Below are 25,537 nucleotides of genomic sequence, written 5' to 3'. Positions count from 1 at the left end.
TCTGGAATAGAAGTATTTTTCAGCAAGGCCATGGAGAGCTCAAGCTCAGCAAGTCCCACTGCAGGGTTGCACACAGCCAATTATCTGGCTGGACAGTCTCTGTGGCAGACAAAACATGGGGAGATTAAAAAGTCTGAGCTTGTGCACTGAAAATTAGAAGATTCTCCTGGCATAAGAAGCATACAGTGGCATCTTGACCTAGAAGAGGCACATGCAGAAAACACGTACTTTTATAACTGATTCATGAATATAGCTTTAGATATGATTTCAAAACATCCTCTAAGGGAAGTTCTAAGAAAGAATCCTACTGAGGGTTCAGCAGAAGGGTCTCTGACTTTTTTAGCAGAGGCAATGCTGTGTCTGAAGCTCACATGGAGCAGAACAGGGAGCAGGGCTGCAGCTGGTCCACACATGCCACAGCTCTGCATGACTTACTGCTGGTGGTGCCACGGGGAGAAAAAGCAGTATACAAGACAGTAGCTGTGGTTGAGGCTGGGTTCAAATACTCTCGAAAGCAGTAATAACTGCTTATCTTCCTTTTATAGCTCTGCTGGGTGTGGGAGCAAAAGGTAGAGCTTGCTGGAGCCATCTGACTCAAATTAGCTGTTCCTCTCACTCAAGCCTCTCACTGTCAAGATGGTAGAATTATACTGCTGGAAAGCCACCACAAAACCTTCCTCAAAAAGCACAATGATGCTAAACACCTGTGAAGATACCATTTCAGGCCGTTAAAATCAGTTCAAGTTCAGGATGTGTTTCCTGGCCAAAAGACAGCTTCAAATAAATGCCTGAAAAATCTGACAGTTATGCTGAACACCAGGAAACATGGGCAGAAGTATCTTGGAAATATACCTCAGAGCTAACAGATAGAACCTGCTCTACAAAAGGTATGAAAAACAGCATAAGGTTAACAATAGTCAAATACTACAAAGGAACCACAGAACAATCCCTTTTGTTAGAAAAAAAAAAAAGTGCTAATGAGGATACAGAGAACTGTGGATAAAGAGATTTCTCCCTACAGAAGCCTATTACAATCAGGGTTTAGATTTGGTGAGTTTATGGAGGAAGAACTAAGGCCTTGCAGTTCCTTGCACATAAGCAGAATTCTTGGCATGAGAACTGTTTCATCCAAACTAGACTTGAGTGAGTCACCAGAGGCTAAATTCTCGTTTTCCAGAGCTCAGAGAACTATTAAATGAGGAAGCACGTATCAGAAGTATGGATGCCAAAGCCTGTACACAGAAATGCTGCAATACGCCTTGTTAGTCCCCAAGGTAAAGGCTGATGTTAGCAAGCTGCCAGTTGTGAAGACAGCTCCAAGGGCGTTCTCCTATTTAGAGCCCTTCAGCATAAGGTAGTTGAGGTCATGTACCAAATATTCAATCTAGAAAGTAAACTGCTAAATCACAATGCACTAATCCTAAAACCCCACAAATCTGTAATGTCAGAGAATCCTCATTCAGGGAGGCATTCTTATGTTCCCTTTTTAGTGAAAAATGGGTGGCAACATTTGTTGCCATCTGGCTATGGCACTACTTTATGCTGGAGACAAGCAAATTTTAGTTTTTCAGTTGGGGTGGGTTTTTTTGTTGTTTTGGTTCTGTTTTGATTTTAGCTCTAGTAGCAAGCTTCTCTGTTCAGCTGGAAAGCAACTGATACTCCTTTTTGAATCCAGAATTACGAGACCAAAAGAATCCCTTTACAGATGTTGAGACATGCCACTAATAGAAGCATAAATGCACTGGAGTGCAGAAGGAAGTGTAAAAGTGATACTCCTATATAGCAATGAGTGCATGCACATGCTTACACAGCATTGTGTGAACAAGACGCATCCTCACTCTGCCCAACTCCCTGATCATTTTCTGTGGGATCAGAAAACCCTAAGAGGCACAAACTTGCAAAAATAAGAATTCAAGGAGGCACCAACAAATTTAAAGACCTGTACTCAGAGGGGGAGGCAAGATGGTTGAAGAACAGGGGGGAAAAACCCCCCAAAACACTCGCCTCTAAGCAGCAGGATTTCTCCCTAACTAGTCACCAGCCCGTTTGTAAATGTTCAGAACTGTGGGCATTTTTAACTAATAATTGGTATAATAGTGCTAGAATATTTAAGTTTAAAAGCCATTTATATACATACACACAAACACTCCTAATACAACAGCTTCTTTGTAATCCTGGTGACTGAATTAGCCGTTAGTGTGCATCGTTCTGCTTCTCTAGTGCTAATGTAAGGGGTGAACAAAATGGTAGCACACACAGTTGCCATGCGTTATTCAGAGGTATGAGGAAGTTTTCACAGTTTGATGGCACTAAGCTGATAATTTGGTTTGTAGTGAGAACCTGGAAGACTCGAGCTACAAAACATCACTTGGGAAACCAGGTGTGCTGAATATGAAGACATTTGATTCTCACTTGGATAAGTGACAAGCTGGATGTGGAGCTGGGGCCTCAGCCAAGCAGATGTGCTCCAACACGTCAGAGGGTGGGAAAGCAGCAACTGGGAGGAAACGTGACAGCTCTGCAAGCACCAAGTCTCCAACCTTCCTTTGCAACTTGCCTCGTTGTTGTGGAATCAGGCACACAGGACCGGACAGACTTTCTGCATCACCAAACCTGAATCCCCAGCTATTGCAGGCAGTCTTCTCAGGCAACAGGAATTTTTGTACTGTATCAGAAACAAACCCTCCCCTTCCCTAGTTTTAATTTTCTACAAGTCCACTTCCTACACCAACAGGCCACCAGAGCAGCACACAGCAAACACAGTCCTGATGAGTTTGCCTTTATTCAAGGCCTCAACCCCCTTCAATGAATATTGATGCCACCACTCAGAAGGCAGTAAATATTTTTAGAGGGACCCCTTGCAGCACTACCTCATCATCCAAATAGCAGATCTAGAAATCATAATCTTCAGAATTCTCTCTCTAGCAGAAAGTACCCTAACTGTAGCATCTTTCAGAAAAAAAAAAAAAGGCAAGTTCACAGTTTTACTTAAAGTACCAAAAGGTTCGTTCCAAGACAATTTATTTCAGAAGACAGTTGTTCTGCTTGGCCGTGTTCACTTCACAACCAGCTACTCAGCTTATTCTTGTGCTAATGCTGGCTGTTGGCATAGAATTACTCTGGAATTAATGCTTCCACCAGTCATCACTCATTTTGGTTGATTAAAAAAAGTCAAGCTTTTAGACTTACCAGAACACAAGGCAGAGAACAGAACCTGCCAGTTAATCTTCAATCCTGTTTTGCTTTACTACTACACTAATAACAGCCAGAACCTCACAATGTCAAAAATAGTTTTACCACTACTTATACAATGATGGTTTATTATATTTTTGTAATTTTATTTACTTTTTTTTTTTTCTGCAGCTAGAACATGAAATGGCACAGTCATCCAGAAAAAAACTAATTCAGCAAGGAATTTTTTTTCATTTTCAGTCAGAAACTTAATGTCATTTTAAACAAACACACAAAAATGTCTGCACCTTTTAACTTGGAGACAAAGTACAATCAGCAGACATAGAAGATTTCTGCTCTCCAAACCAAACACACAATAGTTCTTTTTCTGCATTCATTGTAGCAGTTTCATCAGCATGGAAATAGCATTTTTTGTTTCTTACAGCCAAGAGTTGTCAAGACTTCAACTCCTCAATAATCCATCATTCCACTTTTATCTAGACTAAGTAGGTAATAGCACAGCTAATTCACACGTGATAAGACAACTCAACAGGAACGAAATGTGCATCCTCCTCACAGCTGACTGTATTTGTGCAACTTCTCCATTTAGAACCAAACATGCCACAGGCTTCTTGGATGTGGCAATCCCCCTCTGAAACAGTATCTCTAAAAATTATTTAACTCTTGAAGAAAACAAACTTGTCTCATGCAGAAGAGAGGTGTAATGAAAGCCTGTCATCACAAAAGACAAAAAGGCTGGCTGTTTTTCTGAAGCTGGAATACTTTTTGTACTAAGTCTTGCAATCCAGGGAATATCTGAAACAAGAGTGAAAGTGGCAACTGCAAGATCCAAACATAATTTAGACTTTTTGAAAGTGAAGATCAATAAATACAGCTCGAAAGAGCCATTGATCTAAATTACAAGAGCTATTTGAAAATGTCTGCAAGTCACTTTAAAGTATGATGCTAGGTTGCATGTGTATTCCAACACACACCCACAAGATCAGGCAGTCTTGGAATGTAACATTATCTTGATATTTAGATTTGATATTTAGATTTGTTTCAGCTGTTTCACGATACACATAGTACTCACCAGGAAAAAAAAAAAAAAAAAAATCAAGAATATGGTTGAAGTCTCAGTAAAATCCACCAGTTTTTTTCTTTCAAGCCTATACATACAGAAAACAGTCTCCTTCCCAAGTTCACAGAACACTATTATTCACAGAAGTGTATTAAAGCAAGTCATAAGCATATTTGTAAAAGCATTTTTATCACGTGTGTTTTGGCAGCTATCACTTGCGAAAGGGAACTGAAACTGCTTTAAGCACTGAAATTAAGGAATGGGGAGGTAGAAGAGGAGTGGAAAATGTGAACATGGCATCCTTGTATTTCTACAGCAAAGTACAGATGTTTCAGACCTCAGCAGTTGTTCATCTACACTGTAGCGCTCCAAGTAACTGAAAGTCATCTGTATGAATTGGAAACTACTATGTACCACATTCAATGTGAAAGTTAGCAGATCTCATTTTAAAGCAATATGATCAGCAGCTACAATTTACATATATACCACAAAATTCTAGCATGTCTGGAAACAAAAATATTCTAGCTCTGCAACAGTTGAAGTCTGTGATCATTTCTATTCTATCCCACCAAGGGACAGTGCTACACCTCCTGCCTCCCATACAGCAGGTTAGTATCAGAGTCCAGTTTAGTATTCAATAAAAAAAAAAAAAAAAAAAGAAAAATACTGCAGCTATGGTTAGAGTGAAAACACTTTATTTTTTTTTTTTCCAAGTTCAAACTCAAACTTGCAGCCATGAGCGCCCACTTCAGTAGGTATTAACAAAATGTGTGAAAAGTTTTAAAGGGAAAATTTTCACAATTGCTTCAAAATGAATAGTGTTAAATAGCTAGCCCTCTGTTTTATCTAGAATTTTCATCCTCCCCTCCCCACTTCCAACAATAGATACTCACAGTATATTTAAACTAGAAGAGGAAGACATAACATCAAGTGCTGAAGAATGAATGCGTGGGGGGGAAATAAATACGTGCATTTGGTCTCATTCTAAGACCAAGCCATTTAGCTAATGTGGAATAAACAAATTGTTTAAAGTAGTATAATATAAGCACTAACAACACAAGCATGCTCAATCTTCTCTGAGTGAATCTTTATCTGTAGCCTACAATGATTACTGTGTGTAGGAAGGCAGACTGAAGACAGAAATGAAACCATGCTGTCTGGCTTTTACCAAGGCTATTAATAACTGCTTAATTTTTTTTCCTCTTCTAATGCAACATCAGTTCAATATAAAGTTCCTTCACATAAGAACCAACTGCTTTCATAAACTAAAGAATTTGCATTATACAAAAGTTGGAATAACTTCACACCAGTAGCATGATTTGCATGGTTTTGTATTCTGAAATAGTTGACTATGAACCACCTGTTTCCCTTTGTACCAAGAAACAGGGCACAAAAGTGTAACTGCAAATCTCCACACTGACAGACATTCAGTCTTCTGTAAAACTGGAAGATCTGGCAAGATGAACTGGCAAAAGCAACCACTTGCTAGTTTCAAAATGCAAGCTTTGCACAATATACTTTCAAGTTTCTATGAACAAAAGCGTTCACCATTTCAAGAAAAAAAAACCCAGAACACACTACAAATCAGCACTATAGCATCCATCTTCAAAACCTTTATCTCGTCAATGCAAAGATGCATAAAGACCTGTAACTTCAAAGCTGCCTACTTCATGCACCCCAAAATGAAAACTAGAGCCTGCTTTAAGATACATATGGTATAATGCAGTGGGGCTGATGTCCCTCATCACAGGGCACGAGTGCTCTTTTTGTCCTTTCCTATTCTCCCATCCCTTCTGTACCCCAAGTGTTAGAACTGCAGCCTCTGATAACAATAAGGCAGCCTACAGAAAGGGAAAGATCATTTTAATTGTATCTCACAGCAGAAGGTAAGCTCCTGGAGGGCTGATGCTAATTTTTCAATAGCAGCAATAATTTGTAAGTACTATTAAGTAGCCTGGAACTGCAGTACCTGTGTAATACAAGAGTGTTTCACTGTAGAGTACTCTTTACTAAGAAAGAGGTGTAACTCCTTCAAAATGGAGCTATCCATAATCATTAAGACATACTAGCTTCTTTGTACCCAGCTAATTAATGGCGTAGCTTTTTCCATCTCCACTCTTCAGCAAGCTATCAGCAATACCTAAGCTTTGATTCTTATATTAACAGAATATTGTTTTGTTTTGTTTTTTTTTTTTAGCTTTGGAGAAAGAGGTAGTTTCCAGAAGGATTTTTTAATTTCAGTTTAGGGGATGGGTAAACCCTACTTCAAATAAAAACTCTTTCAGTAAAACAGCCTCAAGTACTCTCAGGGATCAGGGAGGCGACATACAGTTTTTCAAATACATTAACTTTGTATCAAGTAATAACAACATGAACAGCAGCTTTGCAGAGACATCCCTCATCCTCAAGTATATATATGCTTCTGCATCACAAGAACATACAGGATAAAGGATTAATTCTGCCTGCATCTTTTGGCACGTCCTAGAAACAGCATTTTCAGAAAGTACCACAAAGATTAGCATTTACAGACATGATTGTTCATAAACTTAATTCTTAGATTCACTGAGACAACTATGTGGATTCCATGGAGTTACACAGCTATTAAGACATTTCACTTATGTCATCTTTGAGCAGATATCATACATATACATTCTGTTACAGCAAAACTGATTCCTAGCCATTTGAGAACTAGAGCATACAAGCTGTGCCTGAGCATCAGATCATAACAGAAAAATTATTTCATAATGGAGAGACACCAGAATCCTGTTCTTAAAGTCTAGTAGCTGCCTGAAAACAGTAACAAAATTAATTTAAAATAAGGCACAGATACTAATGACTTAATGTTTAATACTGTATTATTGATGCTGTCAAAACACAACTTTTGGCAGTTAAAAATAATGCATTTTATTAGATATTTCTCATTAGTAATCCTGAAATCAATCTTATCTTACAACTAGAACAAAAGCACCATCCACAGTTATGATTTGGAAATCTGCACATGGCCATGGATTTACATTACAAGCCCACGTGTTTACATCTACATTGAAGGTGGATTTTTGAATACTAGAGTATTTAAAGTTAATAAATTACAATGATTACTTCTTGTATTATCAAAAATTAATGGCCATGAGTTACTCTGTCTATTAAAAAAACCCAGGAGAAAGTAAGATCTGAGTTTCCATCACCTTTACAGTATTCTCCTTGAGGAATAGTCCAAGTTTCAGCAATTGCTACCCAGATTACGAAGCTAGTCTTTATGTTACTTTTACATTTAAGTGCTCAACAGTAAAGCAATACAAGACTGTCCTCATACTGTAGTAACTTTAATTTCTTAATTGACAGCAAGACCATCTGGAAAGTAGTAAGTTCTATCTAAAACTGGTTGATTCTGAAATCTCTAATAGTACATAACAATTCTAGCAAAAAGAACTTGGCTATGTGCATATCTTGAGATTGTCCCAGAGAGTTCCATTTTGGGATGTCCCAGAAACTCTTCCCTGTAGCCAACTGCCCTGGGAAGTGCAAAGCCTTTGGTGGTTTAAAGAATATTCAAATAACTAGAAGCACCAAGTTCCAGTGACAGATTTCTAGTTGGCCTTTAGAAGTCAGCAATAATGATACGTAAATTCAATACAAAATGAAGCAACAGGAGGCCTAAAGCTGTTGACCACTACAGTTTAAAATTCATTTATTTAATCTGTAAAGCAAAAACCACTTGGGGCTATCGAAAGTCTTCTCTCCTGCACATCAATAAAAGTGCATATGCTTAATGCTAGGTATGAAAGCAACCCTTGGAAGTACTTACGTTTAAGGAAGCAGACAAGTTGGTGATACATGCTGTGCATGTATATTTATGTTTTAAGTGAACAACTGGCACTTCATAAATTTTAATTGGAAAAGCATGCTTCCTAATCACAAATAAAAAGGAGGCAATAGCGAGCCTAAAAAATCCAAACTCCCTCAGAGCTATTAAACTATAGCTTTTACATTGAAATACTACAGGATAGCAACAGGGCAGTGAAAGAGTTTATAGCTGCACTTTCATTGCTGTTGTTGGTATGACTTTGCATCATTCATCAGGATAGAACTTGATTAATTTTGCAAAAGCTCTTTGTCAGTTTCTTGAAGGAGGTAGTATAAAAAGGGTGCGATTTGAATAACATGGCCTCTCTGGCTGTAAACATTTCAAACAATAGACATAAATATCTATGATAAAAAGTACTGTGGAAGAGATTATTCTAGAAATTGTTTTTATGAACTTGAAAAGAAAAACAGTAGATACATTTAATATATTTACTTATTTGCATGTAGTTTAAATGATACAGAACAAGATTACTGTGTTAGAAATCCATGTACAATATAAAAACATTTGTTAGACATAAATTCACCATTCTGCTGACATTTGCAATAACTGTTTATCCAAGCTTAACTTCAGGTATTTATAATATTTTTTCATACATGAATCTTGGTATATGTGCAACGTTTCATTAACTACACAATGTGAAACCCTGATTTTTGTAGTTTTTCATCACAATCTGAACATAATAGCTATTTGCACCTTAACACATTGGCTTTTTGAAACACTAGTAATTAAGGCATCTTTGCTGTATAGTTTCTCAATAGTGCAAACAAAAACTGTCTTTAATAATTTGATTAAAACATAGAAGTAATTGAATATTCTGAAGGTTTTATTATAATTGAAAGATAGTTGTGCATTTTGGAGTCCTCTTGTGAAAGAAACGTTTAAAAGTTCTTAATGCTGATTGTTTTGTTGGTTCTTCTGTCTTGCCTTCATGACAGCATAATTCATCTTCTTTTATGAGACGTAGTAAAATACAGTAGCATTTAAATGAATACCTAGTAACTGAGTGAATCCCAAATGCAGCAAAGGCATACAGTTTTCATAGTGCACTTTCACCTCACTGAAGTAAAAGTTGCTCCTACTAGACATTTTTCCACTTCAATGTGAAGTAGATTGTTAGGATTTTGTTAGTGGTTTCATTAAACAGCTTGACAGTTCAGTTGTCTTCTGCCAGTATTTCTCAAAAGGCTTTTGGAAATAGTACATATTTCAGGAATACTTAGGGGATTGTTTCACCACATAAGCACACATAGTTTCCCAATCATGTCAGTGTAGCTGTAATAAATAAGCATTTACATCCTAGAAGGAAAAGAAAGGAGAAAGCGTTCGTCACATTAGTTATAGCTGTAACATTGACTGTATGTCTGAGAGAGGGTAACCCATCAGGACCATAATACAAAAATAATTACGTTTAGGCCAAATTTCAGAACAATTTCTCTCCAAGATTATTTTCAATTAATGCTTTCGATGGCATTTCTCTATATACTAAGAAGCCTGCAAGAACAGTGAAATTAGTTTCCAAAGCCATCAATTTAGTCTGTTTCCCCTCTGCTCCCTGAATGCACAGTAAAGAAAAACATCACGAGATAATGTATTTGAAACATGCTTAAGAGTGGTATTTCTTCATCCCATCCCTCCAACATTCTTGGACTACTCTTTTTGCTCCCAACTCGTTCAAAATCTATCGTGACATGTGTTAAGAAGCAGGCAAATGAACAGAAAGTGAACCTGAATCCTAGAAAAACAAACTGACACTGGCTGTAACTGCAGTGTTGATCTACCAGAAGAACTCGGTAGTCTGTATTACAAGCTCCCATTGCTCTACCAGTTGGGAGTTAGAACTCAGTTCTGCATCCCTACTGACTGAAACTCTGCAAGAAGTTTGTAATTATCCTTGTAGAGACATCAAAATTGAAGTCAGAGGTGCACAGCAGTCCCAGAACAAGAAATAAATTATTTGTTTGATACATCAAAGTGACAAATTCTGTAGAATTATAGATTCCACAAAGCTCCTTCAGATGTAAGTAAAGCATGCAATCTCCAAGTTCTTTTCAAGTTCACTCAAATCTTGCACATAACCAAGTATCTGCTTTAAGTCCTTTCTCACTGTCTACCTTCATCAGGTACTTCCATGTGAAGTTTCTCAGTGTAACTCTTAGCGCTCAACCTCAGGAAGCCGTTTTTATGGAGATGAGTATCATGAGCAGCAAATCATGCTTTTATCAGAAACACTCATTATATTACTGATACCACAACATACCAAGAAAGGCAAACGGGGGATTTATTTCAGATGGAGACACTCTTCTGCTCTCCACAAATGCTTCTCAGCATTTTCTAAGCACTAGGCCAGCAATAAACTTTAGAATTTAGTATGTTGTCACTTGCCCCAGCCATCTGATGTGCAAATGCTAACATTGCTGGGAGAAGACTTTCCATGCTGCATTCACTTACAGGTACAGCAGATTTTAGAGAAAAGGCCTGTCCTTTCACCATCTACCTACTCATCTGGGCCACTTTTTACATCAACTTTAAAGCTTATTTCTACTAGCTATTTTATTAAGGAGATGCTTTCTCTGTAAAGAAAACAAAAATGATAAAAAAAAATTAATTGTTAGCATTCTAAACCACACTACTATTAGCCTAGGGAATCCACTCCAGACTTCTGTAAAAATTGTGCAATATACTTGAGCATTAGTGGAAAGTAAAGGTGTTTCTATCTGTCAATAGTTTAGCATAAGTAACATCAAATGAGAGGCACACCACAAGTGATGCAACTATGTACATTACTAAACACAACTGGACTTGGATTACCTTCGCTATATTACCAGTATATCCTGGAACCAGAGTAAGATGATTCTCCTGTTCCCATAATACGCTTAATTGTTGTTTTAAAATATGAATATTTCTGAAAAAGAAATAACAATTTGTAACATATATACTACATTTCAGTAGATCTTTTGACTGAAACACATAATACTGCATATAAACTTATTCTATATGATAAATATTGACACAATATCAGAAAAATTTTGATCCAACTTCTACAGCATTTGTATAAGCCCTGATATGACTGTTTTCTACATGTATTAAAATTCCAGTAAAAAACCCCCAAAACATGACTATCCTTGAAGTTCCAAACACCACCTGTGTCTTAAGAACAGAACTTCAAGTACTTTTAAGCTTTTACGTTAAAATTGTGAGTATAATTTTTTCTTTTGTAGATAAGGTGTGCTCCTACTGATCAAAGTTAAAGAAGATTGAGATGGAATAAACTATAGAAACACATTTAAATATTTCCCAACACTATACTCACCCATCTTCTGCCTTTTCTGCATGTGCAGATAGTTCTGACCACCATCGTTTAATGACAGCCTGAAGCCAGTTTAAACCAACTATCACATATCTGTAAGAACATATTTTACACATTATGCTTTTTTCTTCCCCCCTCCAATATCTACAGGTCAGCTAAAGTGTCAAGACAAATTGGTAAGCAACTTAGAATAGCAAATGTGTTGCTTTCTAAGAGGATAAAAAGATCTAGACAAATTGGCAAGTTTAAATACTTGCCTATGTTTTCCATTTCAAAGTGATAAACTGAAGCACCTGTTGAAAAAGTACATATTCTTCAGGTATTTTGCCTGAAAATTTTGCCTTGTTTCCTTGTTATAAAGCACACTAAAACCCTGGTGCTATTCTGTTTTATTGTTTAGGATAACTAAGTCTGCACAAGGGCAAAGCAAGTCCTCCTTGGTGCTCAACCTTGCACAAGAGAGTTTTTGCACCACTGGGTTGTTAAAAGGCGAAAGGATCACAGGAAAGCTCCCCTTCAGGTAGGTGTTCCCTGAGAAAGGGAGGGCTGGGAGGAGGGGCAGAGGGAATAAGAGTCAGAGGACTAAACACCATTAATTTCTAGGGCACCGCATAGCCAGGGAGTAAATGTGTTTTGAAAAGATCTGAAACTGATACTTACTCTTCATATTTGCTTTTAAGCAGTGATTTCACTAAAGGCAAAAGATCTACACAGCAGCCAACTGAAATATATGGTTTTTCTTCCTGTAAACTTAAAAGACAAGAAGTTTCAGAAGCGCTTGAACTTCAGTGTGGTTATAATAGATTCTTATCCCCCACTTTTTGTTTGTACCTGTTTGTAAGCACAGGAAGGCAGTCTACTACTACTCCAAGATCCTGTATCCTAGAAACATTAGAATAAAATCAGAAATGTTACTAGTAGAGTACAAGTTGAAGCATATACTTGTTCATTAAATCATAGTGGAAGCATAACAAAGTTACAACATTTCAGGAACCCCTAAAAGTACTGCAGCATATTTGGGATTGATACCACTTTAAGCATACAAAACAAGAGACACTCAGTTTACCTCACTAAGTAGGCTACCAGTTCACTCATACTTCTCCTTCTCCAAAAGGTTAAAGCTACATTCAGCCTCAGATTCCTGCTGAAAAGAACTTGAGCCATCGTTTCATGGTCCTGAGAAACCTGTATATTTTTGAAAATATAGACATTTACCACAAGTAGTCAGCAACAACACAATAAGATGCTCTAATAGAGGAATTTAGTATATGAAAATACACTTTCCTACATGTATGCTGAGGAGTTTTTTTAGAGATTTGCCTAACAATGGCCTTAAAACCACAAATTTTCCTTAGAAGTGGACACAAATAGATTAAGACTACTTTACCCAAAAGCTGCAAGAATAAGGTCTGTAGATACCTAAAGAGAGGTATCTAATAATTGAATAGAGCTTTCATGAGCGTCAACCTGTAATTCTCACCAACTTTGAGAACTTTTTACTTAGATGCTTATTAATTTTGACACAATCTAGACAAAAGTAATTACGTGTATTATTCTGAACTCTGACAGAAAAAGTTTATTTCTGAAAACACTTGTTCTTGGAATGAAGTTTAGGTATTTTGTTAAAATAGACCTTGTATTGGAATAAACACTGCAGAGCTACCCACATCTCTCAAACCAGTTAAATAGTCACCTGTGGCCAATGATCTGGTCTAGTTTCTCAAAGGATGAATCTTCCCCAGTCTTGGTTTCTTTACCCTTCTTTCTGCAACCTTTCTATTCTAGCTATTCTGCTGCTCCTTCCTAGAAAGCATCAAATTTAACGGAGTGCAAGAGTGCCACAGACATGTGCCTCCAGCCCACTGGACTCTCAGGGCTGTCTCTTCATGGCAGCCCACGTTTATAGTACCATGATAAGACAGCATGGAGATAGGTCTTCAGTCTTATCTTCCCTGCCATACCTCACACTTTAAACACCTACAGGCCTTCACTGTCACAAACCCCGTTTCATTTAAATATCTGACTTTTATCCAGTTTCAAAAGCTCTGCAAGCATTTACTGGGTTTCATCAAGCAATCTTAAGAAATACAGTCTTATACAAACATTTTAGTTTCACACAAAGCTGGTACTGCTCTTGAAAATGGTCCTATCCTACTTCACCAACTTATCCCTACCCATACGCTAACACTTTCACATTTCCATAAACATGCATGTGGCTGTGTGTCATGCCAGATCACGAAACCTAACCAGGTCAAACCAACATTTTCATTTGGTGCTGGTACAATTTTAACGCAGACTAGCCTGGCAGATCTGAGCTTCTGTGCCCAGATACATAGGGAAAACTAGCAGTACTACCACTGTTGGCAACTGTATCACTGTAAGCTGACACACAGACTCTAAGTCACAAGACCTGAGCCAATCTATGTTAAGAAAAATTATTTTCTTTGAAAACTTTCACATCTAACCACACAAAGAAACTACAAGGAATACTTTTTTTTTTTTAACTAAAGTTTCTATAAACTACACTTACCTCTGAAAAAAATCCACTGTATTTGGATGAGGGGCCTTCTGTTTGAGATGAGCCAGAATCACTAGAATTCAGCAAGTGTGTACGACTGTCATGAAGTTTTGCTGGCAGATTCCCTGCACAAGCCAGTTCATTTTCTTTATTTGCCATGTCACAGCCCCTAGATTTAGGGAACTGTTTCTTTCTGTAACAAGGCTTTGGAGAATAACAATGAACTTTTCTTTTACAATATACTACTTTGAAAAGAGAGAGGGGACTGGTCACCGTTTTTCCAACTGTTATTCTGCAATAATAAAGCAGTATTTTAGTGAAGGTTACTCTAAACCTAAGCAATACTTTCTATTATTAAAATATATCATTATGAATTCAGAAGTCAACTTGCAGGTTATTTAAAACATTTTATCCCCAAGATATACTTCCATGACATTTGGATTATCAGAAGTAAGAGCTACCACCAATATTTTTCTCCTGCTTTTATTAATACAGAGATGCACTATTATGGAAGTAGATACAGGAACCAAGTATTGTCATTAAAGTTAAGATCTATCTTCCATTTGTCTCTGCTTGGGCACTGTAATAGATTTAAACTGCTGTTTCCTCCCTGCCTCCCTCTCACTTGAAACTCAGACTCTACACAGAGCAGCCCTCCTACCTGTTTGTGTATGAAGCCAGCTGTTTTGGAGATTTCTTACCCTGACAGAAAGGAAATAGAGAAGAAAAAAGCTTTATTACTAAAAAGGCTCAAATACTCCCACAGTTTGTCAAAAAAGTCCTGCTTTACCATGGCCTAAGTTTGCCACATATACCCTCCCTTCCACCCACTCTTCCTATTCTCCAACAAAAGCACAGCTACATTAGCCCTCCTATAATCTTCAACTATTTCACAGTGACCTACAGATGAACTAGCTCTGCCACACCTGTCCTTGGAGCACCACAGTCAGCTGTAGGCTCGGGGTATCTTTGGCAAGGGGTGAGACCATGACAGCACAGAGATTCTTTAGTTACTAGCAAACTAAAAACATGGCTAATATAAAAAGCCTACCGGAATCTGATGGCAAAATTGCATTACTTGTTTCCCACATACATTTAAAGGCCTGTAATATAGCAGATGCTAGTATTGGGAAGCATGACAGCAGAACATTTCACCACCAAAGCACAACAAAAAATCAAGACTGCTGTAGACAACACCAGCTTGATTATCCTGAATTCATTCATATGAAACAGATTAGCACTCTGACACCAGTTAGGCTGCATAGAACAGTGATATTCTAGAGGAATCACAAAATTTATTCAGGGTTGTGCCACACAGATTAGCAAAACCTTTGAAAAGTCAAGCAACACAATTCAGAGATGAATTTCTAAAGTCTTTTTATACCATAGTCCTCAATGTTTTAGAGGTCCATGTAAGGAAGAGTAGTTGAACTGTAACATTCTGGTCTACTTTATCATTAGTAAACTAATTATTAAAAATAAAAAAAGCACCAAGATGTTCAAGTTAGACATATGCATTTTCATATAAACAGGTACTACGCTCATACACTACAGGCATTTCAACTTGAAAATTTATACTACTGCTAACACTTATGTTGTGCACATCAGCAAAACAATGCTATGATTTTGTTAACACCAAGTCATAAAACCATGTGGGTTTTAATACATAATTTTAGTAAGCAAACAGACATATTGTCATCTTCACCACTGTCTGAAGCAATCTTACAGTAAATTTATCTCCCTAGTGTTTCCTCCACACTGCCCTGCCTTATTTTTCATCCAGTAACAAAGGTAAGAGGTTATGAGAAAATGTTTCTGACCAGCAAGAATCCAGTGAAAGTATACGTGTTACTAGACCCTGTGGTAGGTGAAGCTGTATGGTAACAAGATGACAGGGTATTTCACCTACCCCACCTCCCACTTGTGCCATGTAGTCCTCTTGGCAAGAGAGAGCTTTTTGATGATAGAATTCCTCTACTGAAACAGTTCTTGGCTATACTGCAGAAAAGCAGGTATGAGTAAAACCATACCAGTACCTACTGCTCACATGGACAATACGATGCATGTACCTGTACAGTCACTGCCTGTGCCTATTATAATGCATAGTTTTCATAACATAATTGCTGTTCATGCTAAAGTTCTACTGCACATCTAAACATAAAATGACCAGTAGTGCTGTGCTTCTACTTTTAAACAACTCATAAGTAAACATTCAAACAAGTTCATAGTTAAGTTTCATCAGAGGACATAAAAAAAATCCAAGAAAACAGCTTACCTCCTTCATGATCTTTTTAGTGGAAGAAGAGATTCTTTTTCTGGGGAGATCAACGGGATGCCCTTCAATATGTAATACTTTCTGTTTTCTAACATTGTGGGCTTCAGATGCCATAATCTCTCAAATCACTGTTTTCAAGGGAAAGATATTTAGTTATATTTTCTGAAACATTCAGTTAACTTTCTTCAAATGCAGCTGGCTAAACCAGTTAGAGTACCAATTATTCACAAGATGTTCCCATCATATAAATAATCCAAGACATCGTACTTTGGCAAGTGTTAGTGGGAGACCTTATTATTACTAACATACAGATGAGTGCTTCAAAATTCCTATTTAGTTTTCCAAAAAAAAAGGGGACAAACTCAAGCCCCTCCAAAGAAAGACGTAGAGGTCCTGTTTCCAGACCAGCTTAGTACACTGGCACTGAGAGGTGCCATACAGACAAGAATTCAAGTAAAGAATAAGGCAATTTATGATACTCCTTCCTCCACATCTCACACTATGAATTTCATCTGTCACCTAGAGAAAAATGATTGATCCCACAACTGTTGTCGATCGAAGAAAGGCAGCCAAATAATTCCTGTTTTTCAGGAAAAAGGCAAACTTCACCAAAATAGCAAAGGTTAAAAAAAATGGAAGCAAAAGATCTCCCCTTAATTTATTGGCAAATCCACCACCCGTTCATTTTTCTCAGCATATAACTTTGGCTATTTTTCATATTAAAAAAAATAAATTTTTATTCCACAGTTAACCAGTAAGAAAATGCCTAGACTACTTTGTCTTGAAGTATGCAAATCACAGAATCAAGAATCAAAACCAAGACTGAGACAGTTGTACATACTGTTTTGCATTTTTTTGTAAGCGATTCAGAAAATCCATTGCTTAAGATTAGATTCAAAAACTACATCATCATGGAGCACTAACTACTCTCAAGATGTTTTAGCAAGTCAGCCTACCTTACTTTTAAAAGTCAATTACTTGCTTTAATTTTATTGATTCCCCTAAATAGTAAAACTCTGGTCCCAACATGAGTGACCCAATCTCTCCCCTCCCCCTTTAGTACCAAGTTCTACCCCTTTTCCTTTATGTGTCAGATTTATCTCGCATTAAGAACTTCCGTATTTAAAATACTAAGACACTGAGCACTGAAAAAGCCAGATGGGAAACAGCTTATTAGCCACAGAACATCTTTCAGTGCAGTAGCTAAAGGCCACCAAACAAACCAAAACAAAGTAGAAGGTATATTCTTCACATAATGCATATTAAATTCCATATTGTAGGATACAGAGGAAACAAAACCAAATTATTTAAATCTGTAAGTTATTTAGAACAGGGTCAGTATTAAGGAATCTCATTTGAGATTGCGCTCAAAAAAATGAAGATTTACTGACAGAAATCCTTATCCTGTAAAAGATGGGAACATGGAACCCTCGGGTAAATGACTTGAGCATGCATTGCAAATGGCAGCATTATTTAGGTCAAGACCTTTAACAGTTGGTGATCCATACTTTTCTAGACACAAGGCTGATTTAAGACTTGTTCATTAATTTGACTCCTTTCCTGCATACTATGGGATGGTGACAGAATAGTTGTCACCCTGTGAGTGTTCTACACTTCCAGGGCTTCCAGCCACCAGGCTTATAAATAAACAGTAAAAAAGTTGTGTTTTTTTCCTGAAGTTTAAAAGAAGCCATAAGAAGAAACAACTCATCTTCTTATCAGACTGGTTAAAACCATTGTTTGGACTCAAAATGGGCTGTATGTTAAGATTTGAACTTGGAGCACAAGATAAACAACTAAACTTCTGAAGAAAAGCCCAACCCAACAACCCTAAAATCCAAAGAAATCCAGCCTTACATTCAAGGCTGACGAAGGCAGAAAACTAGGAGGACTTTTTTTTTTTTTTAATCTCCTAGTTGAGAATGTTGCAGAGGGGAAAGCAATAAACTCGAGAATAGGGAGTATACCCTGCAACCACCAGAGCTAAACCCCACAGAATCATCCTGTCAGATGCTTAAAAGAAATCCATAATCTCTGTTCTTGAAGAATAAATTTTGTGACTACTCCCATGACACACTGACAGTTTACAACTCTTCATGCATGAGTGATCTCTCCTTACTCACTTCTTTAATAAGTGACCTCAAACTACCCTCCTCTTTCATGATAAGCAGCAAGAATCTTATCTCCAGTACCTAAGAGAACTGTTAAGCTAGAATGCTTTTTACTTAATACAAGTGTAAAATATCAGAAGGCTAGAAAGAAATGTCTTACCAAGGAAAATCAATTAGCATATCAGTGTTTAATATTGGGCTCTAAAGAGCCTAAGACAACATCTCAAAACACCTGGAGGTATCTGAACTAGAGAGGTATTATCCTGGAGGGAAGGAAGTTCCCTACAAAAAGTTGAGTGTATCCAGGAGAAAAATTAAGAGACACCGACTAATTTGATATAAAACATAATGCCCCCATGCCTCCCAGTTTATAGAGGAAAAGACAACACAGTATCCATTCCCTCTTTAAAGACTGGGAACAGAAACCCCAAAAGGCCAACAGATGATCAGATATAAAGGAATATCCGATCAAGTGAAGTAAAATTGAAGTAAAATCCTTACATCTGTGTTTACTGTTCTATAGTTTAAAGAGGTTTCCATAGTTTAGCCAGTTTTGTGAGGGTCTCATGATGCAGAATGCAGCAGTGAGCATATAAGCAGTAATGAAACAGCTGTGTTGTTAACCAAGGTTCAGAACTTCTCCCTTAGAGCTGACAAAGCACCCAAGAAATCACATGTGGAATATATAGTCAGTATTTAAAGGTAGCCTAAAGGAAGATGCACACTGACATCTCTGTTGTGAGAATTAGTAAACAATGTAATCAAGGATAGAATCAGTGGACACGAACGAATAGTGTATTGGGAAAGATTCAACCTGGCTGTTGTGAAGGCAAGTCCTGCCTTGCAAAATTAATGGAATTAATTGAGAGTACAAAGTAGTACAACATGGATAAAGGCCAGCTAAATGATAGAGTCTACCTGAGGTTCTAAAGAGCTTCCAGAAGTCCCTCACTTAAATCTTCAGGAAACTAAGCAACCAAGTGATTAGAGGGAAAGCTTTTGCATGGAGAAATAGCTAAGAGTCATAAACTGTCCAAGCAATTCCCACACTGACTGCAGCCACCAAAGGAACCCTGCAGAAAAAATTGCATGGTTTATGCTGTTCAATATATTCATAGATTACCTCACAAGAGGGATGAGGAGTTAAATGATTATGACCATTGACAGTACAAAGTTATATCAGACACTAAAAATGAGGGCTAATTGAAGAATTAGAGAAGGACTGATGTACAATAAGCAGAAGCAATGATTATAGATTAATATAAAGCAAAGCCTGAGTGTCTGCAGGCATGAGGAAATTCTGGGTTCCCATATAGAACATTACAGGCTCTGAGCTAATAATTGCCACCCACAACAAGATCTGGATATGACAGTTTACTTTAGATCATCTGCATTGCTCGGTGCTCCATATGGAACAATAAATAGTTAGAAAAATAAACTGAACACTGTCATGACAGTATATAGAACTAATTCCTACCTGTGTTTCAAATACTGAGTCCAGGCTCAGTCCCCATCCTTTCAAAAAAAAAGCACCCCAAAAACTCAAAAGACTAAGTAAAAAAGAGTTCAAAGGCAAGTTAAAAAACAATATGGAACACCTTCCTTACATTCAACAACTGAATAGATTAGGCTTTTTCAGTCTGGAAAGGAGGCTTCTTGTAGCAGAGGTGGGACATAAGACAAGGGCCTACAAAATTAATGGCTCAGGGAAGCTGCATAGAGATTATTCACGGTCTTGTCCAATATAAGAATGAAGGGTCAAAATACACTAGCTGAAGGCGGGTTCAAAACTAACAAATGGGGGTAGCTCTTTGTGCAAACTATAATCACTTTGAACTTGTCACAGGATGTTGTGGACCCAAATGTCTACATGGGTTCAAGGGTAAACTGAAAATTCATTAAAAAAGATAGACACCAAAGTGGATTCAATACAGAAACCCAATCCAGGTAGCCCAGAGACAGAGCAGAATACAAGCAGAAGAATCTGGTACACCTAAACCTAACACTGCTATAATAAACTTAGTCCACTTCTCAAAAAACATGCTTCCAAAGGTTTAGTAACACATGATAAAGTACTCTCTGGCCAGCAGTTAAAAAGACAAATGCTAGAGGATGAAAGGCAATTTACAGGGCTCTGCAGCTTTCATTTCCTATCTGCTATCAAATGATATCATCTAGGGATAGCTAATTAGACACTACCACCCACTTATTTTGGGATATATATGGAGGATTTTTAAACTGGCATTAGATACTAATTTGTAGAGGACCAAACAACCTATACCTTAACATCTTGAATTTTTGCCTACTCCCTTGTGATGAGCAGAGCTAGTTGTATTCAGAACAATCTCTTATATCATCTCATTAAGGCCAGTGCAACTCCTCTGCTGTACAAAATTTTAAAAATAAACTAAGGATAGAACACAAGTCCCTTCAGCTCTGCCTTAGCCATTCATCATATAAGCCCAAATTGGTTTATAACCGTCACAAAGTAGACTACAAATCTGAACAGAGATGCACCATTTCATTAAGATGATAGGCTCACATTCCACCAATTTTCCCCATAACATGGGTAACTTCTCATAGCAGATACCAACCCTCCTTCCTCCCCATCTTACTCTCCTCAATTTTCAGGAAACAGTAGTACTAGAGTAGCAGCAGCCATATATCCTGGTAAATCAGCTCAGTTGTCCCCACAGTCCATAGCTAGTACCTGTGCAAAGTTTTCTTGGTGGGTCTACTGCTATTTTCCAACTCCGATCTCTCCCAGATGCAATACAACTCTTCAGGTCATACCAGAATCGTGTAAAGAAAGTCAGCATTAAAAGACTTTCAAGTGCCTATCTATCAAAGGCAAGTATTAACAACTCTGCCACTCCCTCCCATCATCCTGTGTTCTGGGCACGGCCCCCAGAGAGGGACAAACATTTCTTCGCATGTTATGTAACCTACACATGTATTAACATAACATTAATTTCTTACAGAACGCAGACTGGAGTAGTTTGCATGACAGCAAAGCTAATGTAAAATAGCTAGATTTTTTAAGACATCAGCAATACCCTTTAAAACAAACATCCTTCCTGTCCTACTCTTTGCCCAAATTCATAACAGCTGTTTTTTCCCTGCAGCATTCCACATGCACTAGCTATTGCAGATGTTCCCATGACTCTCCCCCACCCCATACTAAATCAGGTGCAAGTTCAAGGATGACAATATTAAACTCAGATGAAAGACTTAATTGTTACTCCCCAAGAAGGGGAGTTCATGCTTTGAATGCATTCAGAACAGGTATACATCAGGGAACCAGTAATGGTCAACTAATCTCACTAGTCATTATCAGATTAAAAATGCTCATGAGAAACTTCCAAGAATGGCTATTCCAAATTTACTTCCAAAAGGGTAATTTGTCTACAAAAATAAATCAGCACTATCTTATGATGTAGAAGTGATTCTGTAAGCTTGGCATAATTTCCTTTCGTTTTAACTCTGACAAATGTTACAGAATCCATCTGCCTCTCATTTTTAGATGGCTTCTACATCCTTTGAATATAAAACAGGTTGTGTGTTTTTTTTTTTTTTTTAAATTCTTTTTTCAGTAATTTATGCCCTGACAATTCACCAGGTGTTAAATACTAAATTCTCCTAAAGAAAATTAAAGTTCAAGATTCTAAGGAGTATGCTAATGAAAAAATTTTTCTGCAACACTATAAAAAGTGTTTCTTACATGCCAGCAGGACGAAGTTTTTTAATGTGCTATACCTGTCAGGCCTTTTGTTCCAGTTTAAAATTTAATGTGTGGAGAAAAATTACAGGAATTTCATCAAATTTGCAGTGGAGATGAATACTATTTGAGTAACTAGCTGTGGTAAGTTAGCTTATTCCTACAATTTAAGCTCATTTTCCTATTACTCTTACATATGGAATTTGTACGTGGCCCACTGGCACAAGCAGTCCTAATGAACCTCTGAAAATGACCACAAGTCAGTCAGGTTAAGTTTACTAAGGATGAATCCAGGTGCAAGTTCTCTCTCCTTCTGGAACTAACCTAAGAGTTTAATAACTGAATCTCATTCACATTCTGGAAAAAATTTTTTCTAGAAAATGTTCAAGTAAACAAGTACCCAATTTTCTGCAACTGGAGCTACCTACCCATTTACAGATACGTTAAACTGCCATAAAGTAATATTACTTGTCAGTCTTTTAGTCCTTTCTGAAGTCACCCTTCACTAGTGAAAAGATGCTTTTACCTGTTCATTTTCACCCTAGGAAAAATAAGGTTGGAAAATTTCTATTAACAACATTATCTGAGAGTTGTTATATAGGAAATAAAGTTCCAATATGCTGAAGCTCCCACATTAATATTTTAGAAAGTCTTTAAGAAACTACTCATCAAATTAAATATGGGAATTTTTTTTTCAATTCATTGCTCAACCCAAAGAGCTTCAAAAACCTGCAACAAGAATTTTAAATTAAAACCTAGAGCAAGACATACTGGAAAATCCCTCAAGCTCCAAATTTAGTGGAGGCACGGGTACTCACCTCATCCCCACTTGGCTGAACATACTCTGTGCCTACACTTCACATAGCTTAGGATCACACAACTTCTTATGCTACCCTCAAATACACTTCTATTATTGACTGTAGTCTGTTCATAGTATTTAAAAAGCCTTCTTAATTCATACCCAGTCACCTTACCCTGGGATCAATGCACCAAACTGTTAAAATTTTAAAAAGTTTGTTTAAATTATGCCAATGGAAATATATTAAAAAGTGAAGTTTCAAAACCGGGTGAGAGAGAATATATACACACACTATTGCAATAATACATACGTGTTAGTATACTCACACATATGATTTTTTAATATATATATAAAACACCTTAATATTATTTCTAAGATAGCATAATGAAATTCTGAAAGTTTAGGAATTCAAACTAAGGGTAACTTAAGCTCAATGAAATAACACTACAGAAATTTTCATCAAAACTAGATGCACTAATAATAAGAAATTAATGTGACAGCTTCTGACTAGAACAAGTTGTTCTTTCCAGTCAGCAAGGCCGAAGAGGCACTAACCTGACTTCTGTTATGGTTTAATTCTACTAAACACAAGCAATTACCTTTTTGCTTTCCTTTCCTGATTACAACCAGAGAATAGAAGGAACATAAAAACACGGGAGTTGAGAAGGCAAGAGTCATGTTCCAAGAAGAGTTGGAATAAAGTCGTTTTTAAGCAAACTGACTTAACCTTGCTCCAAAGCACAGCATGTTACGAACACTGCAACAAAAAGTTTCTAGAACTACCTCCCAATCTCCTTAACATATCTCACTACTCAGAATTTATTTGAAGTCTACATCCAACACCATGCCAAGCCACTGCAGCACAACGGGGCAGGGTGGTGGGGGAAGGCGGCTTTTTAACTAAGTAATTAATACAGGATCTGATCTTCAAGCATCTGAAGATTCCCCCGCCCCCCCCCCCCCCCCCCCCCCCCCCCCCCGCCCTTTTTCCCCACTGGAATCTGTCACACCCAGGGAATAAAACCCGTCAGCAGGCCTCACACCCAGCCCGCTACCCTCCCTTTCGGAGCGCTCCAGCCTTCCCTCCCCTCCGCGCACTTGCCTTCCCCTGCACACGCCTGCCCGCGCCTGCGGCCGCTGTCACCATTTTAGAGCAGACAGAGCTGCCGGCGCGGGCTCGCTGAGCTGCTGCCGCCGGCCGGAGGAGCCCCCGGGGGGGTCCCCGCGGTGCCGCCCGGCTCGGCCAGCGGTGCTCGGCGGGGGGAACCGCGAGAGCGGGACGGAGGCGGCCCCGCCGCCCGCAGCCCTGGGCCCACACCCCCACCCCCCCGGCCACGAGGGACCCCGCCCGCGGTCGGCTCGAAGCGGCAGCTTCTCGGCCGCGACCCCGGGAACCTCAACACCCCTCCGCTCACTCACGCGCCGCTCATGGTACCGGGCCGGGCCACGCCGAGGGGGGAGGAGGAGGAGCCACGGAGCCCTACCGCCGGGGCCCAGCGCCCGGAGCCTGCGCCATTCAAACGGCGCCGCGCTGCATGCTGGGCCTAGCCCCGCCCCGCCCCGCCCGCCGCGCCGCGCCGGCACGCGGCGCCCCCTGGCGGCCGGTGCTGCTGCTGCGGCTGCCTCGCGCCCCGCCCCTCCCGGCCTCGCCCCGCCCCGCCCGCCCCTCAGGCCACCGCCCCCTCCTGCCTGCCGGGCCCAGCGCGCCCCGCCCCGCCGTGCCCCACCTGTGCCGGTCGGGGTCCGGCTGCTCGTGGGGAAAAAACTCCTCGTCCTGATACGCTCCCACGCCTCCTCAGGGTTCAGCAGGCCGCCTCGCTTCCCGCGGCCCGCCCGGTGGCGCAGGTGTCGGGCCCTCACGCCGCGGAGCAAGCGGAGAGGCGGGCCGCTGCCCCGGCGGGCCCTGCAGGCCGCGGTCGGGGCTGTGGAGGGGGGGCCGCGTGGCGTTCCACTTTGGTGCTGCGCACCGTAAAGAAAGCTTGCCGGCGTCGGATTATCCTCGGATGTTTATGCTGTAGCAGGAACCTCGCAGCCCTTGCTCCCCACCGTGTCTGCAGGCTACTAATGACGAAGCACGGTCATGAGTGTGTGATGCTCAAACTGGCTGAAAAATCCGTGCTGGCTCCAGATTATTAGCTGAGTATGAATAGCGTTAGTACTCCTGAGGCTTGGGTGTTACTCAGGTTCTCTCTTTCATCTGGTATCACATCTCAGAATAAACATAAAGCTGTTGAGAAAAATGGCTTCTTTTAGTGATAAATGGAGGGGAAAATGAGGTTTATTCCACATCTCCACTCACTTTGCTCTTCCTTCCCATCATAAATTCTGTATTGAAGTGTGTTTTCTTGTGCTACCTCCCAGCATCCCTGTAAAATAGGGACTTAATCTCCCCCTGTTATAGGCATGTAAATTTTGGCTTGGCTGAAGTTTTTTTACCTACTGTACCTTAGTCTCAATTCTGGGGGATGAGAGGGCAGGATTTGACAAATTACATCCTTTCTTCAATAAGTTAACTGGGCACGACAGTTTAAATTGTAACTTGATTATTAAAGAACTTTCTCAGTGTCTGAATAACTCCAAGACTATCTGGATTTAATCAGAGGCTACATTACCACTTTTTGTGACCTGCTTTTCATTTTACAGTATCATCAAACGTTAAAACAAGGTGATCTATAAGATACTAGTTTATGAC

At 39.0% G+C, this 25,537-nt stretch overlaps 1 protein-coding gene across 1 annotated transcript; it reads right to left on the bottom strand.

Moving 5' to 3' along the window:
• Window positions 1-4,930: 4,930 nt before the first annotated feature.
• KATNBL1 (katanin regulatory subunit B1 like 1) lies at window positions 4,931-24,381 on the bottom strand. The gene is made up of 10 exons (XM_042791078.1): window positions 24,265-24,381; window positions 16,218-16,345; window positions 14,604-14,644; window positions 13,955-14,234; window positions 12,491-12,609; window positions 12,256-12,306; window positions 12,085-12,174; window positions 11,428-11,517; window positions 10,926-11,019; window positions 4,931-9,413 (listed from the first exon to the last, which is right to left on the bottom strand). The coding sequence occupies exons 2-10, from the start codon at window positions 16,329-16,331 to the stop codon at window positions 9,381-9,383; spliced, it is 912 nt and encodes a 303-aa protein (XP_042647012.1). The 5' UTR covers window positions 16,332-16,345; window positions 24,265-24,381; the 3' UTR covers window positions 4,931-9,380.
• Between the last annotated feature and the right edge of the window lie 1,156 nt (window positions 24,382-25,537).

The sequence above is a fragment of the Tyto alba genome, unplaced genomic scaffold (genome assembly GCF_018691265.1).
Source record: "Tyto alba isolate M040663 unplaced genomic scaffold, T.alba_DEE_v4.0 Super-Scaffold_18, whole genome shotgun sequence".
Lineage (NCBI taxonomy): Eukaryota > Metazoa > Chordata > Aves > Strigiformes > Tytonidae > Tyto > Tyto alba.
This window is presented reverse-complemented; position numbering and strand designations above follow the sequence as displayed.